Source organism: Heptranchias perlo, chromosome 23, assembly GCF_035084215.1.
Source record: "Heptranchias perlo isolate sHepPer1 chromosome 23, sHepPer1.hap1, whole genome shotgun sequence".
Lineage (NCBI taxonomy): Eukaryota > Metazoa > Chordata > Chondrichthyes > Hexanchiformes > Hexanchidae > Heptranchias > Heptranchias perlo.
This window is the reverse complement of record NC_090347.1, coordinates 6501794-6528453: the sequence shown is the minus strand read 5'-3', so window position 1 is coordinate 6528453 and position 26660 is coordinate 6501794. Positions and strand designations below refer to the sequence as shown.

The 26660-nt window shown below is 40.2% G+C and overlaps 1 protein-coding gene across 3 annotated transcripts in view; it reads left to right on the top strand.

The window, feature by feature from the left end:
• helz (helicase with zinc finger) overlaps positions 1-26660 on the top strand; it is a 242759-nt gene that overhangs the window by 120783 nt on the left and 95316 nt on the right. For all 3 annotated transcript variants that reach the window (XM_068003894.1, XM_068003893.1, XM_068003895.1), the window contains 5 exons: positions 10716-10834; positions 14292-14437; positions 16168-16315; positions 21112-21295; positions 23941-24169. In XM_068003894.1, the coding sequence (XP_067859995.1) occupies positions 10716-10834; positions 14292-14437; positions 16168-16315; positions 21112-21295; positions 23941-24169 (826 nt within the window). The remainder of the gene's footprint in view (positions 1-10715; positions 10835-14291; positions 14438-16167; positions 16316-21111; positions 21296-23940; positions 24170-26660) is intronic.

Genomic DNA, 26660 nt, shown 5'->3' with positions numbered 1-26660 from the left:
TTATATTCTATCCCCCTAGCAATAAAAGCCAACATTCCGTTGGCTTTCTTGATCACCTGCTGCACCTGCATACCAACTTTTTGATTTTCTTGCACTAGGACCCCCAGATCCCTTTGTACTGCAGTACTTTCCAGTCTCTCGCCATTAAGAAAATAACTTGTTCTCTGATTTTTCCTGCCAAAGTGCATAACCTCACATTTTCCAATATTATATTGCATCTGCCAAATCTCCGCCCACTCACCCAGCCTGTCTATATCCCCTTGCAGGTTTTTTATGTCCTCCTCACTCTCTACTTTCCCTCCCATCTTTGTATCATCTGCAAATTTTGATATGTTGCACTCGGTCCCCTCCTCCAAATCGTTAATATAGATTGTAAAGAGTTGGGGACCCAGCACCGACCCCTGTGGAACACCACTGGTTACTGGTTGCCAGTCCGAAAATGAACCATTTATCCCAACTCTCTGCTTCCTGTTTGATAACCAATCCTCCACCCATGCCAGAATATTACCCCCAATCCCGTGATTTTTTATCTTAAGTAATAATCTTTCATGTGGCACCTTGTCGAATGCCTTCTGGAAGTCTAAATACACTACGTCCACTGGTTCCCCTTTATCCACCCTATACGTTATATCCTCGAAGAACTCAAGCAAATTTGTCAGACATGACTTCCCCTTCATGAAGCCATGCTGACTTTGTCCTATTAAATTATGCTTATCTAAATGTTCCGTTACTGTCTCCTTAATAATAGACTCCAAAATTTTACCCACCACAGATGTTAAGCTAACTGGCCTATAATTTCCAGCCTTCTGCCTACTACCCTTTTTAAATAACGGTGTTACATTAGCAGTTTTCCAATCTGCCGGGACCTCTCCTGAGTCCAGGGAATTTTGGAAAACTATCACCAAAGCATCCACAATCCCTACTGCCACTTCCCTCAAGACCCTAGGATGGAAGCCATCAGGTCCAGGGGATTTATCCGCCTTGAGTCCCATTATTTTACTGAGTACCATCTCCTGAGTGATTTTAATCGTATTTAGCTCCTCCCCCCCGAGAGTCCCCTGTTTGTCCAGTGTTGGGATATTCTTAGTGTCCTCTACTGTAAAGACTGAAACAAAATATTTGTTCAGCATTTTTGCCATCTCCATGTTTCCCACCATTAATTTCCCGGTCTCATCCTCTAAGGGACCTATGTTTGCCTTAGCCACCCTTTTTCTTTTTATATAACTATAGAAACTCTTGCTATCTGTTTTTATATTTTTTGCTAATTTCTTTTCATAATCTAACTTCCCTTTCTTAATCAATCCTTTAGTTACTTTTTGCTGTCTTTTGAAGAATTCCCAATCTTCTATCCTCCCACTAAGTTTGGCTACCTTATATGTCCTTGTTTTTAGTCGGATACTTGTTTTTAGTCGGATACTATCCTTGATAGTATCCGAGGAGGGATAGTTCACCACGGTCACAGTCACATAGAGTGTCATTTGTGATTTTAATTAACCTACTTAAATAAGGGATATCCAAACTGGATGTTGATATCATAGCAAATTAACATAAACCAAGCTTCTGCGTTGGCCAGAAAATGTTCTATCAGGATTCAGATTATAACCTCCGCTGCTGCCTTGCATTGGTGAGTTTCAAATGCATTCTTGACCAGCCAATGGACCACATATAAATGGACTCAAGTCCTTTGGGTTTATGCAAAGACTAATACTATTTCAACTTATATGCATTATGGTATTCCATGAGTGATTTTCAGGCTGTGTCTCGCAGCCAATCTGTATGCCATTGCACGCTCCATTCTACTGATCACGCTTGCCAGCAGGTTGGAATTGATGTTCTTGGAGTTCCTTTGTCTGGATGAGCTTCAGATTAATCATTGGTGCTGAAACCCCATGGTCACACTCTCAGCCCAACATCTGACTACAGTGGACAGTGTTGCTGTTGATTTGATGTCATGCAACCTATAGCTCAAAAGCTCCTTTCCTAAGAGTAGGCCAGACAAAATTGATATTTGATGGGGTATTCTGTTGGGAGCATGTATTCGTCTATACCATTCATTTCCTCTAATTCTTGGTATTTTTCAAAAAGTATGAATGAAGAACAGAAAAGCTGATTTTGATTGACTACTCCTTACTGGTCTTGTATCATAGAAATTACAGCACAAGGGGTGGCCAATTGTGCCAGTGCTAGCCTGACGTTAAAGCCGTTTATTCTAATCCTACTTCCTACCCTTTTTCTGTACCTTTTTAATATTTTTTCTTTGTGTTTATCCAATTCCAAGCTGAGACTGACTCTGGCTCAATAGCCACTTGGATCGATGATCAAAATATCCTTTGTGTAAAAAAGTTTGTTCTCACCAGTGGGGGAGGGGCGGGGAAATAAAAACAGGCTGATCAGCGATTTGAATCTGGGACCTTACGTTGTATGATCAGGTAATCCTAAATAAGAATGTACCTCTTGACAAATGAGTCTACATAGACAGTGATCTTCTGAAATTATGTCATTGTCTCATTAATCCAGATCAGATCAGTTGTCCCAGTTTCAAGATTGTCCCAGCAAGCTCTTGATGACTATTGAAAATAAATGGTGATTGGCTTTAGTAATGAAAATTTCAAATAAGGGAAATATCCTTTGGTTAAGCATAGAGTACAAAATCGGAAAAGGTTTATCATCTGGTATGGGTTTTAACTAGAACTTTTTGATGAAACAATTAATCCCATGTTTCAGGATTTGATCCACCTTCTCTTTCAATTTTTCCTTTTCAGCCAGTTCAATTTTTGGGATATCTTCACTTCATTTACTCGAGCGTCTACCTCACTTTGGTTTTAAACCCGGTTGTGCCAGAGTATATACTGCATCTGGCAGTTTTTCACCAATCATAAAGTGATAGTTCATTAGCAGGACATTCAGCCTCATCAAGAGTGTATGGAAGTCATTTCACTTCAGTTGTCTCCTATGGTTCTGTGGGATTTGAAGGTGGTGTTGTAATTAAGTTTAGGTATTTCATGTTAGAACCATTGTTTATTGGAATTAAAACTTATGGAGAACTACAATTCTGATCGCTTTTGTTTCAGCTTGAAAATTGGTGAGCCTGAATTAGTTATTGCTTGTCATGAGGAGAGAGCTATTGTTAAATAATCTCCTAGGTTCCCACCAGAAAAAGTCTCTGAAGCCTTTATCCATCTCCCTGTGTAGTGTAAATTCCACATTGTGGATGATTAAAGAACCTTATTTTATTAAATTGACAAAACTAGGTCAAGCGAAAGTCTTGACAGGTGTTTGTGTCTCAAAGGACAATGTACACAGAGATCTGTTCTCTACAAATAAACTGGCCAAATGGTTAGTAGAATTAATTTTGCATTATCATCCAGCAGCTGGGGAAAGTTTGACTGAATTAAAAGGTCATTGCTCTCGGGTCCCTCTGCATCCTGAGCTAATCAAAATCGCTCCAGACTGCATTTGCAGAGCTGCTATTTGAAGCAATCTTCATACTTTTGTCAGGATCTATCAGCCAAGACTCTCTGTTTTGGCAGGTCTCTCATCTAGATTTGAGTGTCTTTGACACATCTTTCAATGAAATTTGAGGATGCTGAATGAGTGCAAAAAGTTAAATATCTTGTGTGGTTTTCTAGTGTTTTTTTATTGAATTAAACCTCTATGTACTGAAAAAGGAATACTTGTATTTGAGTAGTGCATTATGACATCTCTTGGAAATGCCCCAAAGGGTTTCACAGTCATTTTTGAAGTAGAATCACTGTTACGTAGGTTCATATGGCAGCTATTTTGCCCACAGCAATGTCCCACAAATAGCAATGACCAATTAATGTATTTTTTGATGATGGTTGCAGGAAGAATGTTGGTCATAACACTAGGAGAACTCACTGCTCCTCTTTGATTACTGCCATAAGATCTTTATTGTCAACCTGAACAGGCAGATGGCTCCTCGGTTTAACATTTCATTTGAAAAATGACACTTCTGATGATGTAGCACTTCCTCGGTACTGCACTCCAAGTGTCAACCAAGATTAAATGTGCTTGCCACAGCATGGAGCTTGGACCCACAACTTTCTGACTCAGAAGAAAGTACTGCCAGCTAAGGCAAGCTGAAGCCCTAATCTCCCCTTCTCCTTCTTATCCAAGAGATTTCTAAATGTTAAAAGCAATCATTATTTTGGTAGAGGTGGTGGGGGTGGGGTGCAGGGCAAGAGGACGACGACTTCCAATGTTGTTACTTCCTCCGAAAAATGGATGAACACCTGATCTCATTTCCAAGAGACGTTACTGTTTGGGCAAATCCACAATCTCTTGAGGCCCTGATGGATGACTTCTGAATCCATCTCCCTCTGACTGTTTTTTGAATGAGTGGCGCTTGGAATCTTTTCCATTCCTGGTCACTGCTGAACCTTGGACTTGCATTTGAGTGTCAAGCTAAGCTTCCAGGAGTGAGAGAGGTTCTGTTCCTTGCTCCTCTCAATGCCAGTTGTACAGAAACAGATCTGGAGTAACCTAATTAGCTTCCAGCTAATGTAATGGATCACCACAAGACAGTTTTTGGATTGATGCAAGTAGGAGTATCTCTCGGAGCAGAGATGTTCAGCAGGGTCCGTTTTCTCAGTTTGCATTGTTGGTGAGGAGTTTTGACGAAAACATGGCAACGGGCAGTAAGGTTTTGTGGACAAGAAATGTGTATAGAAGCTCATAAAAGTATTGGTACTCATATTCCATTGTTAATAGTAACCAGATAGTATTTTAAATGACAACCATTTACAAATATTATGATTCCCTAATTATCTGTTAAAATTGTACATTTTGCCAGGGGTTAGCTGGGGAGGAGAAGCAAGCAGTGTTGAATTTGAAATTTGCTTGATGTTATCGGAAATGAAGGACAACGGTTAACTAAAATTTGACCTTAATATGGTGTTCTCGGAAATGAAAACTGCTGAATGCACCTTGAAGGACAGAATTAATGGGAGCAAAATTAATATGGCTTTTTAATCTGATGCTTAATCAGCCTGCAATAATTTTGAAGATTTGATATTTGCTTTAGAAATTAGCATATCTAATTGCTTGAGGAACTGAGTTACCGCATTATATTACAACAAGATTTTTGATGGATGATGTGTTCTGTACATAAGTTGTGCAGAATTATAAATTTACTCGTTTGTGTCTTTACATTGCAGCATTAAGTTCTGCAACTAATAAGAGCTGCCTATATCCTTCAGAGACAGCATAATGCCTTCACTGGCATAACCCTACACCCATTTGCAAAAATTGCTTGCATGGCATTAAACCTATGTTAGATCACCGTGAAATCACTACCAGTGTTGTGACTGGCTGTCCTTGATCTGTGTGCACTTCCTCACTCTTTATTCCTAAGTCTTCTTTATAATTTTCTTGTTTCTGTTCCGGAATTTACATTTGCATGAGGTTCACTTGCAGGAAATGTCTTTGAAGTAGTTGTACGGCAATATGAGTTTGATCAGAATTATGAAATCTGTAATTAAGTTTAAAAAGTAACTGTCACCAAACTTGGTGTTGCACTGACAGCATTTGAATGGTCTCAACCAGCGAGTAAAAGGATTAAAAATCTACAGTTCTTCATTGCTAAGTGCTCTTTATGTCCTTCAAAAAAGATAACTTTGTCATTTTAGCTCACTTACAATGACTTCCTGGTATTAAACCCTAATTCAACCCTCTTCAAGTAAAGTAATGCTCCTATCATCTTTAAGAAAACTATTTTGTTCCCTTTGGACTGTAGTTAGCCGATATAGAGGTTAATTTGAAGAGGTGACGCTGTAAAGAGCCAAGTGTTCCTAAACAGCAAACCTAACATTCGAGTTACAGCTGTAGAGATCTGTGAACCCACAAAGACACGGAAATAAACTCTGGTACGAAAGTCATGGGAGGCCAAGTGTGAAAATTCAGGCCTCTGTGGGTTACTACGGGCAGGAGAAATGGTTGCTTTGGTACTTAAGGATGTGTTTATAGTGCCCTGATGCTGTTGGCTACAGGATCAGTTCATCTGGCAGCACCTGATTTATGCTGCCCGCCTGCGAATGATACTGTCAGGGCCAGACGAGAGCTCTCATATCTTTGTCCTGGAGTCAGATCGGTACATGGCTCTATAGTTATACTGTCAGTTTTGCATTGCTAAAAAGTTGTTCATTTTTTTTGCTCCAGGGTAACTGTTAAGGACCTGAAACTCAGTTGATCTTAAAAGCTGAGGAATTTTTAAATAACTAAACCTCTGATAATTATCGCATAATTTTAGAGCACTAGATTCCACTAATGTAGCTCAGTAATTGCTTTCTTTAATATCTTATTTATTAATGATAAAAAGGCATTGGCATGCATGTCGTAAAATACTTTGTGCAGATAGTCAGGATTTAAATTAGTAACATTTTTGCATTCTCAATAAATGCAGCATGCAGCTGAACCATTCAGAGCAGAAGGCCCGAGGTTTGATCTCTAGTCTGTGCAGAGTAAGCTGATCTCAGCAGGTGTGGCAGAAAAGGTCCTACATTTATCAGCATCCCTGTTCTAGGTTGGGAAAAATTACCTATGGTTCCTATTCCTGATCACTCTCCAGTGACCTCTGCTGGAAAGTGCACAGTGTGACTGTCCAGTTTGGATAAGTGGGGGCTCAGCTGTCACGTTTCACACCATTTGACGCATGGGCTGTCGCATGAAGAATGGCCACCTCTGTGAGGTGTCGGAGGGCGACCAGTGTCCGCAGAACTGTACCTGAGTAGTAGCCGGTACCTTCAGGAAAACAAAGGAGAAATCAGGCCAAAAAGAAGACTTACTAATCCTTAGCTTCGGTTGCTTTCTATCTTTGTTCTGAATTGTGTTCATATTTAAAACATTCACCGTAGCATTTCTTTTTCCAGCAGGGCAAGGTTTAAGGATGTGACTAAGCAGTAAACAAGGCAATAAACTGCTCTTGGCACTTAATCAATCACAAAGATGCAGGCTGAATCACTTGGTGTGCAGCCGCTGATTTTTCTTGAATAAACTGTAACTTCAGATGTTGCATTTTAGTTTAGCACTTCAGTATGTGTGGATTTTTTTCCTTCGTTTTCCCCAAAATGAAAATGATTTTGGTATGTACCTTATTTCTAGAGCAGATATGTGTAATGCTCCTATTAGTCTAGCCTACAGGGAGGATTTCTAGACCAGTGAAGGTGAGAATATGGATAGAGGATTGGCTAATTAACAGAAAACAGAGTCGGGATAAAAGGGTCATTTTCAAAATGGCAATCGGTGACTAGTGGGGTGCCGCAGGGATCAGTGCTGGGGCCGCAACTATTTACAATATATATCAATGACTTGGATGAAGGAACAGAGGGTCTAGTGGCCAAATTTGCTGATGATACAAAGATAGGTGGAAAAGCAAGTTGCGATGAGGACACAAAGTGTCTGCAAAGGGATATTGACAGGTTAAGTGAATGGGCAAAAATTTGGCAGATGGAATATAATGTGGAAAAATGTGAAGTCATCCACTTTGGGACGAAAAATAAAAAAGCAAAATGTTATTTGAATGGAGAAATTCTACAAAATGCTGCGGTACAGAGGGATCTGGGTATTCTCGTACATGAAACACAAAAAGACAACATACCAGTGCAGCAGGTAATCCGGAAGGCAAACGGAATATTGGCCTTTATTTCTAGGGGGCTGGAGTATTAAAGCAGGAAAGTCATGCTACAACTGTACAGGGTGCTGGTGAGACCACACCTAGAGTACTGCGTACAGTTCTGGTGCCCTTATTTAAGGAAGGATATACTTACATTGGAGGCAGTTCAGAGAAGGTTCACTAGGTTCATTCTGGGTATGGAAGGGTTGTCTTATGAGGAAAGATTGAACAGGTTGGGTTTATACTCATTGGAGTTTTAGAAGAATGAGAGATCTTACTGAAACACGCAAGATTCTGAGGGGACTCGATAGGGTAGATGCTGAGAGGATGTTACCCCTCATGGGGGAATCTAAAACTAGGGGGCATAGTCTCAGAATATGGGGTTGCCCATTTAAGACGGAAATGAGGAGGAATTTCTTCTCTTCGAGGGTTGTGAATCTTTGGAATTTTTTACCCCAAAAAGCTGTGGAGGCTGAGCCATTGAATACATTCAAGGCTGAGTTAGACAAATTTTTGATCAGCAAGGGAGTCAAAGGAAAGGGTGGGAAAGTGGAGTTTTTTTTTCCAAAAATATACTTTATTCATAAAATTTGCAGCAATTCATACAATACAGTTGTCATATCACATTCCAAATGTACACAATACAGATTATACAATTTGCAGGTTACATCAAGTACAGTTCAATGAACACATTGGACATAATTACAGTTCATGACACTCTAGGGTGCCTCATTGCAATACACTCAATACACATTTTTGATAACAGGTACGTTACAGATTCTTTACAGGTTCATTACAGATTCATTACAGTTACATTACATCAATTAAAATTTTACATTCTGCCCGAGGGGATTTTTCCCTGATTGCAGCCCCTCAGTATACAATGGCGGGAAGGCTCTAAACAGTTGCCTTTCCCCACAGAGCCTTTGCGGCGCCCGCACCCATCCTCAGTGCGTCCCTCAGCACGTAGTCCTGGACCTTGGAATGTGCCAGTCTGCAACACTCGGTCGAGGACAGCTCCTTGTACTGGAAGACCAGCAAGTTTCGGGCAGACCAAAGGGCGTCTTTCACCGAGTTGATGGTCTTCCAGCAGAAGCTGATGTCCGTCTCAGTGTGCGTCCCCGGGAACAGCCCATAGAGCACAGAAGCCTGTGTTACGGAACTGCTCGGGACGAGCCTGGACAGATACCACTGTATTAGATCTCTGGAGTGCAGACTGGAAGAGCTCTACACATGCCCCTGGAGTGCTGCTTGCGAATCTGCAACTCCAATCAGTTTCTACTGACTTGAAAAGAGTTGATGGGAAAGTTGGCTCTTTTTCTTTGGTAGAAAGGAAAGATGGGTAACCGTAGACTTAGTTTAAACACTGTGGATTCCACTGGCAACCCCTGTACAATTGATGGTGCAATGCAAAGCCACCATTTGGAAGTCTCACCCTGCTTTCTCCAATAACCAGCCTCCACTTAATAGTGCACTTTTGGCATGAATCCCTAAGATGCAATATAAAGACAGCATTAGCAAATTATTTTGTTTCAGCATTTTATTATTTTCAGATGAGACGTCCCATGCACCTATTTTGTGAGGCCATGTTTGCGTGGTGTGTGTATCTTGTTGGTACAGTTGTACAAATGCTGGAGTGGATTGGGCTGCAGCCCTCGGGTTCATTTGGGCTGGAGGATTGTGTCAACTGTTTGAAAATTTATGAGAGTGGGGTGAGTCAGACCTCCTACTTTCCCTTTCCCTTGTTCTGAAGAAGCATGTGTCCTTTGCTTCACATCTCCCTCCTGATAATGTGGTTCAGATCAGAATGTTGGGGTGACTGTAGAGCCCTGGTCCCAATCCTGCTTGCTGCTTGATTTGTACTATGACCAATATACACATTGATGTATAAGATTATCAGATAACTGTCTTCATAATATCACTGCAGAGTTGGAACCCAGCTCCAGAGTTGTACATCACGTGTACATCGCTACGAAAAATAGAGATTGTGGCAGTGTAAGTGCACTCTTAGTTCCTGCAACAGCCTCTTTCAAAAAGAAACTACTGTCTTGGATGCTGGGATGGGCTCAATTTCCATATATATTCATAGATTTCATATACCTTATATTCCAGCTGCGGTTGCTGATACAGATCACCTTGTGTTGAGATTTCTTTTTATGTGAAAGCAAAAAGAGAAGGCTGGCAGAACATTTTTGAAGAGCGGTGATATCTTTCCTAAAACAAGAGCCTCATCTGCGGTCCTTGGTTTACTGCACACATCATTAATAACATGTATTCCAAATATGTGCGATTAAATCTCAATAAAAATGCCTCAGATATTGCTGATGTTTCACTGGGCACTACAGGGGCATTTCTGCAACAACCCCCCCCCCCCACCAAAATAACCAGGCTGCAGTTCTTTTACGAATGTTTAAGAGTACTGTTAATAGATAAATATTCTGTTCAGTGCATCTCTCAAAGCATGCTTTATAATCAGAGCTTTCATTACAGGCTTAATGCACATTTTGTTGTAAGTCTACAAATTTGTTTACAATGGCATCTATTTCATTTAGGGGCTTCAGTATCTAACTGTTTGGAAATACCTGTAAAAGTCAGATCAATTTATTCCTCTGGCTGTACTTGTTATTATCTACAGAATGATTAGGAAGCATTGTGTGTGTCTTAAGGGAGGGTTGAATGGAAAGAAGCTTGACCAGCAAGGAAAAGAATTTCACATGATTCTACATTTGATTTGGGGCATTAATGTGCTGCCCCACAGAATGGCGGCATGTGGACTTTTACTTGTGCATTGTGGGTGCCAGTCAAACACTTTTGCACAAGATTCACCCGGGGCACTGCTTGTTTACCTTGCAGCCAGTTTGTGAGTTCGATTGATGGAGGTTGAAAGCAGGTTTCCCACTTCGCCTCACATGACACACAATGAAATGAGAGAAAATGCCTTTTTAAGGAATGACCCTCAAATGTCATCTATTTGCCAACTTAAAGTAGAATATTACATTTAGCAAAAAGTTTAATTGCAAATTTTAAACTGCACAAAGACATTGATTTTATTCAATAACATTTTACAATGTCTGATTATCAACAGGTTTATTCACTCATATTCTCTTGGATGAAGCTGCTCAAGCAATGGAATGTGAGACCATCATGCCTTTGGCGCTAGCCAGTAGACACACACGAATTGTTTTAGCCGGCGATCATATGCAGGTGAGTAAACTGCAGGTCAAGTTCAAATTTAGTTAGCAGCTATGTTGGAATATGAATTATGAACAAGTTGGTTAATTCTTGTTGGGGCACTAAATGATGTCAGACTTGTTTCTCTCTCTTTATTTCGGAGGGGGAATTTATCAAGGTAATTGGTATTTTTTGTAATTTGGTCGCAATAAAGTTTTGGCGGATGTTGTTCGGCTTCATCTTGATTTTGCTGCGCTTTTAAATCAAGATAGCAAATAAAATTGCAGAGACTGTGAAGTGGTCTCTGTTTTACTTGCAGCAGGTTCTGTCTTAACAGCCAGAGATTCTTGGTGCACATCCAGATTTAATGTGCTCTGAATGGCTTATTCTTTTGATGTAATCTTTATGCTGACATTGAACTTCCCTGCTTCCCCCACTGCAATCCTTAAGAGTCTTCCTTATAAGAAGCTACAATTGAACTCATTAATTTCAGTTGCACAATGTCTGGATCTTGCCAGAACTATAGTCTATTTGATTTCCTTTCTAAATTAACAATGAGGTTTTTAAAACAAATTTTACTGGCCTGATCCTCCCTAACATTGCCAGGGGGCTTCTGGTTCAAAATAGTCTCTCCAAACAGCTAGGCTATGTTGTCACCCCTTTTATGTAGTATCACAGTAACCGTTTTTATAAATAAGAAAATAGCTGAAAAAATGGTTCCTGCTGCCGGATAGCACTCTGTATTCCAGCAATAATCGAGCACCAATGCCTTTTAAACTAAAGTTGAAAGATATAAAGCTCCTTCTAATGGACTTGTGTCTACAGGTTTTGGGCAGACAGGGCACAACCATTATGTGAATGTTGGTGTTGGCAACTCAGGGCAGTTGAATGCATTTGAATTTGTTGTCAGATATGCAAGTCTGCCAGGGATTTCTCAACAAAGACATATTTGGAACATTCTCAAAAGTGTGGTGTTCATGTGCCAGTTTCTGTACCGTTAGAACACGTCCAAGAATGTCTCTATTGTGAAATTTATAACAAAACTAATTTTTGCCAACCTTACTTCCTGACCATCTGTTGGATAAGCAGTGATTTCTGGCTTGCAAGCCCCCTACGTGTGACAGGAGCCTTCAAAGACTTTTCCTTCTCTGTGCGGAGGGAGTGTCGGAAGGAAGGATGGGTTAGATGTCGGCCATTCTTCAGCTACTTTTTCCCCACTTCAGTCCTCCTCCTCCTCCACCCAAACACTTACAGTATTCCTCCAATCATGAAGGAAGGCAGGGAAATAACCTGCTGTGCACATCTACTGATGTTGCTCTGTAACTGGCCAGTGAGAGAGCAGTCCGGAGTGACCTGGCTGCCTGTTTATTTCTCCGCTCTTTGAGGAGGCACCTAACCTGTGCTTGATTGGAAGAAAGTAAAGTTGGTATTCTGGAAGAATGAGATCAAATGGGTTGAAGGGCCTTCATCCAGTCTTATGATCTTCTAATTTTTTTCCCTTCCCTAAATTATTCTGAGGTTGAGAGGCCTCCTTGAGGTTACAAAACTGCATTCTACCATTTTTTTGGAAGGCACTATTTATATCAACCTGTAGCATTACTGGACTACTTTTTTTCAAATGCATCATTGACAATACTGCTGCACATGATAAATTCAGCAACAGCAAAAGGGCTGTAATTTAATAACGACCATTGTCAGTGGATTCTGTGATAAACGTGTTGGTAAATATGGATTGCCATTGTCTTAATTTACTGAACGAGTCAGGCCATGAGATAATGTTTGCTGTCTCGTTTTCTTATTTGCAAATGGGAAAGTCACTTTAAGGAAACAGTTGATGGAACTGAACTGCTGAAAAATTTATTTTTAGTTATGTACTTGCCGTTGTAGTGTCATAAAAGACTTCACCAATAAGTAGAGCGGAAAGAGTTTTGAAAAACCATTAAAAATTTATAGTTGGCGAGATTTTTCAAGCAGCATTTTGAAGTTGTTTGAGACTTTCATCTACATTTTCTGTCTGTCCATGAAATTTCTCACAGTTTTTGAACTTTAGAACTTGAAAGATTTCAACTCAATTCTGATCCTCCAAATCATTAATGCTCCTGTTTGCTCCAAATGTACATTGTTTTGCATTGCTTAAGATTATTTCATGGGAGCATAATTTTGTGGTATAATTTACAGCTTGAATATTCCAAAGCATTTTTGCTGATGTATTACTAAAGCACCCGGGTTCAAATCCAGCTTGTGCTGCCATTTGTATTTAAGCTTCTCATAGAGGTTGATGTTTGCTAAACCTTTGAGCATTACACAGAGCAGTGACAAACTGGTGGGAAGGGGTAAAATTAATTGCACCTTTTCCCATGTGTCACTACTCACTACTGGCCACAGAGGGACTTTGGAGATGCTTGTGATCACCCACTCACCCCACGTGGCTTCTAGGTTGCATAGCTGGAGACCGCAAAGGCGATGAAATTGGTCGTGATTTTTCCCTGGCTAATGTATCACAATATCTTGGCAGACTTCCACCAAAGTTACTTACAGCACTTTTTGTCACTACTGGGACAGCTCCTTTCTGAAAATAAAATTTGCAGCCAAAGATGGCAGTCTATACATTATTGCTTCTTGGTTTCCCTCTCAGTAATTAAATTCATTTACCAGATTGCACGGCATTTAGTGTTCTGTGGATTTCTTCACGCTAGGTAATTCAAGTTGACAGTCTTCATTCACCATATTCTTTTAATGTCACCTTTACTGTCAAACATTTCTGAATTTAATATAGACAGGGAGATGAGCTTCTGCAGAATTAATGCTTCCTTTTGATCAGGTATTTTAAAAACTACCGAACAGTTCAGGATTCTCAATGGAAATTATTTTTGATCTGTGCTGGTTAGAAGAGTTGCACTGCTTTTCCCAATTCTCAAAGTGACAGTTTGTTTTTCTGCTGGTAGTTACATTAATTGAAACCCACTCAGCAAAATGTACATTTTTTTGTATTGTATTTCTTTTGAAGTGTTTTTTATCTTTAATAAAATTTATGTCTCCGAAGTAAATGCAACAAAAAAACAGATTTTAAAATAGAATCTTGAATATCAACAGCAAGGAATGTGTTTCAACATTCTAAATGTTATGACAGCATTGTTTGCAAGTAAAATCTCAGCTGCATTTCTAAGAAAAGGGGGTTGATTGTTCCCCGATTAATAATCACAATGGTCAAGTATCGGAGAGTTTAATTATCTCCTTCTGATCCTCGCCCATTGTCTCCATGGTCTGTTTCCCTGCCCAGTACTGTAACGTCATTTGACTCAAAGCGCCAGGCACAATAACCTCCACCAATCTTGTCCAGGGAATGTGTAGCGAAGGTAAACTTAAAAGGGGGGAAAAATATCTAAAAGGGCAAAGCCAGAAATGAAATGGTTCTCTCATTATAGCTATATTTTTTTTCTTAGCAAAGTACAAATTAAAAATAGCTAACATTCTACTTTACCATTTCCAGCTTAGTCCCTTTGTATACAGTGAGTTTGCCCGGGAAAGGAATCTTCATGTCTCTTTGCTAGATCGTCTATACGAACACTACCCTGCAGAGTTTCCATGCAGAATACTATTGTGTGAGAACTACCGTTCCCATGAAGCTATTATCAAGTAGGTATTTGGGTTTCCACATTTTCTTGGTATTTGACTTGATCAAATTAGTTGCTTGCGGTGTCAGAAGGGGTTCCTCCGACAGTACCCCCATTTAAAAATCTAACTAACCGTTACTTAGAGCTGCTGAGCCTGACCGAGGGAGCTGAATTAACTTGCACAAACTGTCTTTATGTTTGCATCTCTGACGTTAATACGCCTTCCTCATAATGATTGGTACTGTTGGATTTTTAATAAGATCACTGACAGTGACAAATGCTCTTCAACCTGGCCAGTTATTCTGCTAGTTTTAAAGAGAGGGGAATAGTGGCAGTTCTGAAATGCCTGCCAATAAAAGTGAGACGTGTTCCATTAATAGCTGCTGCCTAAGGAGTACAGTGGAGTACAAATGAAACACTAAATTTATTTCATTGCATTGGATTGGATTAATATCTGAAGGTGGAATAGTTTTGATACTTGCACTCTAAATCATCACTTATATTAGACCCTAATGAAGACCACATGATATGCACTGAGTGTAACTAGTTTTCCAGAGATCCTGCATAATGACTTTCAACACATTTTCATGAAGTGCATGAAAATATGCACTTTTCAAATGCACCTTTCATCACATACTAGTGTGCACAGCCCAATCTGAACATGCATTTCTAGTACAGTCGCAGCTTTGCAGAAACAATTAACTGTGACATATTATCTAGCAATTTTTATTGCAAGCAGGTTTGCTTTCAATGTTTCTAAGTATATTATACTATATTACTTCATTTAGATGTCACTTTTTAACTGGCAATGAAATGAATCTGCTGTACCTGGAATTAAAAAATAACTAGTTTTGAATTGCCTGGCCTATTCTCATGAAATTTGAGGATTGGGTTAATTTGTTGACACCGTTGTATTTGCTCATGAATTTATCATCTCAATAATCTCCCTGAACCTCATCAAAACCTATCTCTTCAACCACACTTTAAGTCATCACCTCTAATACTACTGCTGTTCTGCACCCGTTCCATCTCTGTCAAGTACCTTAGGATATTTACCATATTAAAGACACAACATAATTACAAATTGTTCACTTTAATTAATCTTCGCATGTATTCTGTGTTCCCTGTCGGACACTGTGTCTGCAAATTCCACAATTGTACATAATGCAAAAGTTAAGCAATGTTTGCAGAAACAGCGGTAGTTGCATTTCTGCTGTGTTTTAAGATGATGATCTGCACTGGAAGATCTTTTCACAGGGGAGTGAAGGGTTTAAACATTGCCTAGGTTGTGCAGTTGCCAGTTTCCATTGTTCATATTTATTACTTCACATAAGCAACACATGCATAAAATGTGCTTGACACTTTTATGTTAATGAGATATGAAGTACATTTAGGTATGGGCTTGGAGTTGGAAATGAAAAATATTGGTTTGGGTTCACAGCTGTAACACTACATTGGGCGAGTTGCAAATTAATTTGCTGTTCCTGACCACAGGAAGCTATTTTCTCTTTATTTTTAAACCAGAATCAGAGACATGAGATGAAAAGCTAAATTTGATCCAAATTAAACTGAAGATCAGCTGGAGTGATGTATTTTCTTTTGGTTTTGAGCGTTGAATAATGGTTTGATACTTGTACTCTAAATCATCACTGATATTAAACCCTAATGAAGACCACATGATATGCACTGAGTGTAACTAGTTTTCCAGAGATCCTGCATAGTGACTTTCAACACATTTTCATTCTATTTTAGTTACACTTCTGAACTATTCTATGAGGGTAAGTTGATGGCTAGTGGCAAGCAACCAGCACACAAAGATTTCTATCCACTAACATTCTTCACAGCCCGAGGAGAAGATGTACAAGAGAAAAACAGCACTGCTTTCTACAACAATTCAGAGGTGAGACAAAAAGAAGCTCAACATTTGTATCTCTGCTGGTTGCGTCTGATTTTTCCATTGCCCCTTATTTTGCTTTCATCCATGGACCCTGTTTATTTTAAGTTAAGTTTTATTGCAATGCTCCAATTATTGATGGTGTTATTTGCAACCAGCATGTACATACCTATCGGACATTGAGCTTTGAATTTATGAAGTTGACCTTTGAATAAGTCCCCAACCTAAATTGGTTATGGAAGACTTAATTGTGGTAAATAATGTATTCCTTTATTGAAATTGTGGTCAAGGGTGTAAAATCCTTAGAGTTGTCTTCAGTTTTGAGATTGAATATATTGCTTCTCATTCTAACTGGACTGTTTTACTCAGTGATTCTATTGCTTGAATCTCAACCTTGATGCCAGCACTTTTTTAATCCGTTATCTCCCCATCTCCTTTGAAGGTACTAATTCGTGCTACTATGATTCCACTGTTCCAAGGAGTCCTCCGCTACCTCATTCAAGTAGCTATTCATGATATGTGAGCTTATGCAGATTATCTGACCATTCATTCATTTGTTATTTGTAGAATTTTGCTGTGCACAAACTGGCTGCGACATTTGCCTGCATAACAGTGCTGCACTTCAAAAGTTATCTTTCCGCGCTCATCTCTCTTACTCTCTCCAGTGGGTGTTGGCATACTGGGGCGAAGTGGGGAATCATAGTTGAGCCTGATCTTGTTCTCCCTGGATAGGCATCTAGCCCAAAGTCACTGAGCTCAATTATAACACTGCTGCTGCTCCGTGGTTGAAATCAGCTCAGTCAGCAGGAAGCCAGGACCAGCCTAATTTGTATGGCTCAGTAGCGCATGGGGTGCTGCATTTACTTTCTAAGCATTCGGGGGAACTCTATGATCCTTGCATTATCTACAGAGGATTGCTTTTTTTAAATCTCAGATTCCTTCTGCAGTAACGTGTATCCAATACTAAACGTGCAACAAAAAACAAATGCCGCCAACAAAAATTTATTAAGAATTAGTATTTAGCTTTACTGATCGTGAGCTATGACTGTTCATAAAGCTGGGTTTGTATTATGAATGTAAGAGCATATTGTCAAGTGAAAAACTCATCAGTGAAATGTACACTTATGTATTCATTTTGTGTGAATATGATCACTTCCATGTCAATTTCAACATCTGCTTGCTGCACTAAAAATAATTGAGCCAATAAGGTAATATGACTTCCAGCAAAGTAGTATGGAATAGCTGAAGCTGGGAGCGATTGGTTAGGTCAGCCCTGTATTCGTATCACTATTTCATCAAGTTGAGAGAAAAGGTTATGTGGTATTCTGACTGTATTGTAGTCGTCATTAGTTCCAAGGATGGAATTAGTGTCCCGAGGGTAGAGAAAGGCATAAATACAATAGTCTCAAAACTGATGATTGCACTACGTTCAACTGAATGATATTGGCTGCTAGTTTTCTCCATTTTTTGTCTTGTATGTGAAAATGTTGGGATTTCTCCATTTCACGATATTGATCTTGCAGTTTAACAAATTAAAAAGAAGGTTCTTTCAATCTAGGTTACGCTTAGGAAAAACGTGAAATACAGGTTACAATGAAAATAGCTATCACATATTTAAAATGCACCATGGGTGCACAGTTCGACACATTTGTTCCAATGTTTAATGATGCAAATTTATTTCAATATAAAATTCTAGCTCTCCAATGGCCTGGGGGTAAAGACGCCTCCTGGTGTAGTAATAAGAGAACAGAAAATACTTGGATTTATTTAGTGTCTTATCGGACTGTCGATGTCTGAGTGCTTCCTATAATTAAGTATAGTGACTGTTACCTGGGCAAAGACCATTCTACATCAGCAACGTCCCTAAAACAGCAACGACATTCATGGACAGTAAATGTGTTTCCTTTGGTGATATGGAGGGAGTAATGTTGCCCAGGGCTCAGGGAGAACTGCTTGCTCCTCTTGGAATTGTGCTATGGCATCTTTACTGTCAACTGGATCGAGCTGACAGGATCACAGTTTAATCTCAAGCATTACTTCTGAAAATGCAGTAGTCCCTCTACTGCACTAGAGTTTCAGCCTAGATTATGTGCTGAAGTCCCCATGTAGGGCTTGAACTGACCTGTACCAATTGAGCTAAGCTGACCGACCTGGAAACCGGAAAGTCCCAGATGTAATTCCTGGCCTTTGTTGATCTCAGCAGTTTGTACTCCATAGTTGGCCTCAGCATCTCTAAGCTAGTGAGGGGAGGTGGGTGCGGCGGGTATTGTCCAGGGTTCCCACTCCTGAACACCAGTGACCCTTCTGGAAAGTTTGCATCTCTAGACATTAGGTGCCCTTATTAAGCTTTGCTTTAGAACAAACCAATGAGTGAGATCGTGAAATTGTTACTTTGCATTACCCAAACAGGTAAGTGTCCCAGAGAATTTTTTGCTTAATAGATATGTTATTTTAAATCTTTGTAGGCAGGCTGATACTCCTGTTTTTTTTTGTTCGTTCATGGGATTTGGGCGTCGCTGGCAAGGCCAGCATTTATTGCCCATCCCTAATTGCCCTTGAGAAAGTGGTGGTGAGCCGCCTTTTTGAACCGCTGCAGTCCGTGTAGTGAAGGTTCTCCAGCAGTGCTGGTAGGTAGGGAGTTCCAGCGACGACGAAGGAATGGCGATATATTTCCAAGTCGGCATGGTGTGTGACTTGGAGGGGAACGTGCAGGTAGTGTTGTTCCCATGTGCCTGCTGCCCTTGTCCTTCTAGATGGAAGGGGTCGCAGGTTTGGGAGGTGCTGTCGAAGAAGCCTTGGCGAGTTGCTGCAGTGCATCCTGTAGATGGTACACACTGCAGCCACGGTGCGCCGGTGGTGAAGAGAGTGAATGTCTAGGTTGGTGGATGGGGTGCCAATCAAGCGAGCTGCTTTGTCCTGGATGTTGTCAAGCTTCTTGAGTGTTGTTGGCACTGCACACATCCAGGCAAGTGGAGAGTATTCCATCACACTACTGACTTGTGCCTTGTAGATGGTGGAAAGGCTTTGGGGAGTTAGGAGGTGAGTCACTCGCCGCAGAATACCCAGCCTCTGACCTGCTTTTGTAGCTACAGTATTTATATGGCTGGTCCAGTTAAGTTCCTGGTCAATGGTGACCCCAGGATGTTGATGGTGGGGGATTCGGCGATGGTAATGCTGTTGAATGTCAAGGGGAGGTGATTAGACTCTCTCTTGTTGGAGATGGTCATTGCCTGGCACTTGGGTGGTGCAAATGTTACTTGCCACTTATCAGCCCAAGCCTGGATGTTGTCCAGGTCTTGCTGCATGCGGGCACGGACTGCTTCATTATCTGAGGGGTTGCGAATGGAACGGAACACTGTGCAATTGTCAGCGAACATCCCCTGTTTAAGGGAACCTTTTCAGGGCTCCCATTTAACCTTGAACAAATCTTTCAGTTTGGGTTTCCCCCACCTCCTCTGCTTAATGTGGAGTGACCAGTCTTGGGTTGAGAGCAGCAGAAAAATTAAATGATGTCAAAGTTTGCTAAATTCAATTTATAGCATTTCAATACCTCAAAATGTATTTAAAATGGGGCTTTTGGCTAGATCAGATGACATCAGAGAAACATCCGAAGGAAACCTCAGTAGAATAAAGATCTATCTGTCTTCAATGTTAATGGAATTCCATTGCATCTGCTTGGTTTGATAAACTTAACTCGCAGGGTAACCTCTAATTACCTGAGCCGACCTCATTATATTTTGTACCACATTGTGTTTAGATATTCGGATGCATTAAATTGGGAACACAGATATCTGTGTTGGGTAACTATGTGGTTGAACTTCATGTTTGTATTAAATCCCAAAAGCTGATGGTTTGATTCAGAATGGTGATAATTAGCTGCTGTAGCTAAGTAAATATTAAATCATGGTGTCTACTTCTCAGATTATCAACCCTAACTGGGATGATGAATGAAACTTCAAATATATACTGCAGAGAAGTGTGAAGTGATACATTTTGGTAGGAAGAATGAGGAGAAGCAATATAAACTAAATGGTACAATTTTAAAGGGGGTGCAGGAACAGAGAGACCTGGGGGTGTACATACACAAATCTTTGAAGGTGGCAGGACAAGCTGAGAAGGCTGTCAAAGCATATGGCATCCTGGGCTTTATTAATTAAGGCATAGAGTACAAAAGCAAGAAAGTTATGCTGAGCCTTTATAAAACACTGGTTAAGCCTTAGCTGGAGTATTGTATTCAATTCTGGGCACCACACTGTAGGAAGGATGTCAAGGCCTTAGAGAGGGTGCAGAAGAGATTAACTAGAATGGTACCAGGGGATGAGGGACTTCAGTAATGTAGAGAGACTGGAGAAGCTGGTGTTGTTCTCCTTAGAACAGAGAAGGTTAAGGGGAGATTTGATGGAGGTGTTCAAAATCATGAATGGCTTTGATAGAGTAAATAAGGAGAAATTGTTTTCAGTTGATTTAAGATGATTGACAAAAGAGCCAGAGACATTATGAGGAAAAATCTTTTGACACAGCGAGGAATGCACTGCTTGAAAGGATGGTGGAAGCTGATTCAATAGTAACTTTCAAAAGGGAATTGGATAAATACTTGAAGGGAAAAAATTTTCAGGGCTATGGGGAAAGAGCAGGAGAGTGAGACTAATTGGATAGCTCTTTCAAAGAGCCGGCACAGGCACAATGGGCCGAATGGCAGCCTCCTGTGCTGTACCTACTATGATATTAAAATCCAGAAATTGCGTTTCTGTTCTTTCATGCTTAGGTGCAATGATTGTAATCGTACTTTGTCTCTCCAAAAGGTTTTTGAAATAGTGGAACGTGTTGAAGAACTCAGGAAGAAGTGGCCAGTCGCCTGGGGGAAATTGGATGAAGGCAGCATTGGAGTTGTGACGCCATATGCTGATCAAGTGTTTAGGATTCGATCAGAACTTCGTAAGAAGAGGTTGTCGGAAGTGAACGTGGAACGAGTTCTGAATGTTCAAGGTGGGTTCCCACTTGCTGTTTGAAGTTAACCTGTTATTTTTGTTCTTCTCGTATTAAACCTTGGGAAGTGCAGCCTTGTTGAGAAAATGGACGTCAGAAATATTCACTTAGAGAAATGTAAACTTGCAGCAGTGAAGTTTAGCAGTGTTCCAATGTGTGTGACAGCGAATGCTTATGTGATCAATTCTCCATCTTGGCTGCTGTAATTTGCAATGAGCTCCCCACAGGGAGGGAAAATTGTTGGGTGAATCCGTGTAGGCTACAGGTATGTATACATTCCATGTATACAACTGACTAGAGCGACAGAGGCTGCGAACAAGTCACCTACAACCTGAGGAATGGTGCATGGCGCATTGGAACAAGACTATTCCTACATTACAACAGCGACTACACTTCAACAACAACAACAACTTGCATTTATGTAAAGCCTTTAAGGTAGTGAAATGTCCCAAGGCGCTTCACAGGAGCGTAATCAGACAAAAATTGACACCAAGCCACATAAGGAGAAATTGAGACAGGTGACCAAAAGTTTGGTCAAAGAGGTAGGTTTAAAGGAGCATCTTAAAGGGGTGGAGAGGTTTAGGGAGGGAATTCCAGAGCTTTGGGCCTAGGCAGCTGAAGGCACGGCCGCCAATGGTGGAGCGATTGAAAATCGGGGATGCGCATGAGGCCAGAATTGGAGGAACATAGAAATCTCGGAGGGTTGTAGGGCTGGAGGAAGTTAGAGATAGGTCGGGTCAAGGCCATGGAGGAATTTGAAAACAAGGATGATAATTTTATAACAGAGGTGTTGCTCGATTTTTAAAAGTACTCATTGACTGTATAGTGCTTTTGGACGTCCCGAGGCCGTGAAAGGCACTCTATAAATGCAAGTCATTCTTTCTTTTATTGGTGGGGGGAGGGGGGCAGAAATGAGAGGGAGAATTAGGTTAACGAAGAAAAACCGTTGACTGTTGTTATAAACAGGTCTGATATGCATGCGTTTCCCAAACAGATGACTCCTGGTATTATTCTGCTGTATTGATGTACAGTGAATGAAGAGAGTTGTGTTTAATCATACTTTGACAAATTGCATCTGTAGGCCAGAAAGTTCATAGGTTTGTTTTTTTAAAGCCTTTGCTAATGAAATTAATGTGAGCTAATGTGACTTGACCAGGACTACATCTGTTTTGATTTTCAGATATATATTTTTGTGAATCTATTATAAAACCTTGGTTGAATGGTTCCTGCAGGGGGAGTAAATGATAAATAAGTTTCTTGGCAAGGCCCATATTGGCACAGGGAGCATGTGCGTTTGAGGGTCGAAGTTAATCCAAAGGGCAGGGAGGGAATGGGAATTCTGCATTGGTCCAGTTTGATGTTGTCACTGTACCTGCCTGGTTTTGGGCAGGTCACTGCTGGTTTCCATCTCCTCCCGGGAGATGGTTTGAGTGGTGGGTGGGAGTTTGTGCTAAGTGTAGCTCCAGGAATAGCTCACAGACTGGTATTTCTCTCTTAATTTATTGTTGTCTAGATAATTTCATCAATCCTCTTTCCAGCAAAGTGGCCCTGACTCCTTTGATTCTCTGTGCAAAAATAAATCCTTTAAAACCTAAGTGCACTTTGGTCCTTATTTTTTTCATTCAACGCAATGGAATCCTGATGTCTCTTTATAAATAGAATTCACATTAGTTATGCGACAGGGGGGAGAAAAAGTAACATTTGACCTGAAGATCATTAACCCTGTAGTGTGCTTCCTTCTATTCACTAAATAATCCGCTATTTTATATAATTGCTGCTTTTGGGTTCATATCAGGGAGTTTGTGGTTATTCTTATTGGCCCTAGTCTGAAAATTATCCCACTTCACTATGGGTATTAGTTATACCTGCACAATCCTCTTCAGCTATGGTGCAGCAATAGTACAAAAGAAAGAAAGACTTACATTTATACAGCACTTTCACAACCTCAGAACATCCCTAAGTGCGTCACAGCCAATGAAGCACTGTTGTATTGTAGGAAACGCAGCAGCTAATTTGCGCACAGCAAGGTCCCACAAACAGCAATGAGATAATAACCAGATAATCTGTTTTAGTGATGTTGGTTGAGGGATAAATATTGGCCAGAAGACCAGGGAGAATTCCCCTGCTCTTCTTCAAATGGTGCCATGAAATCTTTTCTATCCATCTGAGAGGGCAGATGAGGCCTCAGCTTAACGTCTCATCCAAAAGATGGTACCTCCAACAGTTCAGCACTCCCGTGGTACTGCACTGGTGTCAGTCTAGATTATGTGAACAAATCTCAAGAGTAGGGCTTGAACCCACAACCTTCTGAGGCGAGAGAGCTATCACTGAGCCAAGGCTGACACTTGGCTTAGAATGTCAAGTGAAGTCCTATAAAGTTGAGAACTTAAATTCCAATTTCGAAAATATGTACTTCACTGAGGTGTTTTTCTACGATAAAGGCGCTATATAAATACAAATAGTTATTCTTGATTAGCTTAACTGAAGGAATACAAAATGGATCCACCTGAGTTAGCAAAAGCCAACATAAACCATGTATAATGTCTTAGCAGTAGCTTTGATAGTTTTTCAATGTATAGTTGCTTTGAAGTTGTCCAGATTTGAAAAATTATATGAATTTTTATGTCATTTTATTTATTTTTCAGGAAAGCAATTTAGAGTCTTATTTCTCAGCACAGTAAGGACAAGACACACATGCAAACATAAGCAGACCCCCATCAAGAGAAAGGAACAGTTAGTAGAGGATTCCACCGAGGACCTGGACTATGGGTTTCTGTCTAATTACAAACTACTTAATACTGCCATCACAAGAGCACAGTCCCTGGTTGCTGTGGTTGGAGACCCCATAGCTCTGTGCTCTGTTGGGAGATGCAGGTAGAGTGAAAGAATTATTCTTCAAATTGACCAGGAAACTAATGATAATTACTCACTGTTATAGTTTGACTTGTTTTGATTTCTAAATAAGCATATTGTTTTTCAAAGATGATTCTTTGAAGCTAGTCAACAAAAGGGGTAGACCAATTTGCTTTCAATGAGAGGGTTCCTGTCTACCCCTCTCCCTGGTTTGTGTTTAAAAAGGAATTCTTTTGATTGCATATTATTACCGAAGAATATAAATGCAAAATAGAATAACATAGAATGTACAGCTCAGAAACAGGCCATTCGACCCAACTGGTCCATGCTGGTGTTTGTTCCACACGAGCCTCCTTTCTCCCTCTTTCCCCAACTTCATCTAGCATATCCTCCTATTCCTTTCTCCCTCATGTGTTTATCTCGCTTCCCCTTAACTGCATCATAATTTGCAGGATGATGGTTGCCATGCCTAACCAAGGCTAAACAAGCACAGTAAGAAAAGGTCATTCAGCATATCGAAGCCCTTTCTGTCCATCAAACCTATACCTTTCATAGAACATGCACAATTTACCCTATAATAGATGTTAACTAACTACTGCAATTTCTCCCTGAATCCTAAAGATAATTGAAACTTCATAATATTTTCTATAACTGTTGGAAGCACATTGTTCTTTCTCAGGTATTTAATTAGCATTGGACCATTGTACATGTCTGTCCCGTACATAATTCTTATAACCAAAAATTACCTAGTTTTTAAAATGTTTTGACTGGTGCAGCTGTCAGTGCTGTCAAAACTTGCTTCTTGGGAAATCCAGTGAGAGTTTAATGAACAATGTTATTACTGTGCATCCAGTTTATCTGCATCAAGCTCCTTCTGCCTTGGTTAGACATTGCAACCATCATTCTGCGACGGTTTATTTAGAAGGACAGTCCAACTAAACCGACCTCTTGACAGTCGCTCAACTGGCATAATCTGTTCCTCTGCCTTGAATGATGGCAAGTATAATAAATCTATAGTCTATATTTGGATTTGTGTGGTTTTAAACGTGTGGGACTGATCTCTGATCTTGCAAGTTACAGCTGCATGACTCTTTGTAGCCTTTGGGAGATTTGTCTGGGCATATTGAATTCCTACAGGACAATTGAATAATGTTGTGCATAGTGATCAAGATAAGGCTGCTCAGAGTAATTCATTGTTTGAGGAGATAAAAAACCTCTGGTTGTGAACTGAAGATTGGCGTGTCTAGATTTTTGAAGTCTGCAGTGATCGGTATGATATAAATCTATAGTCTATATTTGGATTTGTATGGTTTTAAAAGCAAGGAAACCCATAATTCAACTATTGATCACCCAATATTGTTTGTACTTAAGCACTTTCTAGCATCTGCCATTATTGTTTCCAAAATTATACTTTAAAGGTCCTTTGTAATACCTTTGCTCAATACACTGAATGTTGTGTTATGGGGGCTGCATATTAGCTTTTCAGTGAGTCTCGTAGGATTATACCCACTGAAGTAGAAGCTGTAATGCTGCTCAAAGAGTTAATGACCAAGCAGCCCTGAGGTGGTGAGCCTTTTTCCATTTTCCATTATTTGATAATTATATTGGTTAAAACTGAGGTTGGTGTTTTACAATAACAAGGGCCTTGCCCCTTTGGGGATGGATTTAAACTTGTGGCGATATTTCATCAATGAGAAATTTTGCTTGTATCCCTGGTGAAGATCAGCAGAATATTATAATCTTAGTTCTTTCTCAGTGGTTATAATTCCAAAAGCTGCGATTACAGGACACTCGTCGATATCACAGAGTAAAGAGTTTGAAATTACAATTTTTTTTTAACTCCCCAGGGAAAATGTGTAAAAAGAATTTTGCACATCCTGAGTGTGATAAATGATTTAACTAATGTTGTGTGGATCAGTTATCTTGCTTATAACTTATTGGACAACTGCGATACATTGCATTTCACCCTCCAGGAGGTGCAGTGTCTGGTTTGTGCTACTTGCATATGTAATTATTTCTGTTCCCTTTCTGGAGAGGGGAGAGAATTCTATGCATCAATCCACTGAGGTTTCATTTTGTTTTGAAGAGAGCTTGGTTTGTGTGTTTGATGTTAATCTGATTTGAGTGATTTGACTGCTTCACAAATGTTATATGTGAAAGGAATAAATGGCAGCTGCATTGCGGGTCATAGTGTATTTTAACAAAGCTGAGTTGAAGCTTCAATCTATTTCAGTTGTGTAGAAATGATTGAGTTTATGCTGGTATTTGAGGACAGGACACCGAAGCGGGGTAACTCTTTTGTTCTTTCCACCCCCATCTCCCCCCCTCCCCCCCCCCCCCCCCCCCAACCTCTTCTCCTTCACCTCTTTTATGTGAATAAATGAAGGTCCCTGGACATGAGAAGCCTGATTATTCTACAAAACCAGAAACTGTCTCAACACTGCACCATTTAGAGTAACCTTTTAAGTGCTGAATTACCTTGTGGTTTTATAAATACAAAATGTACCTACTT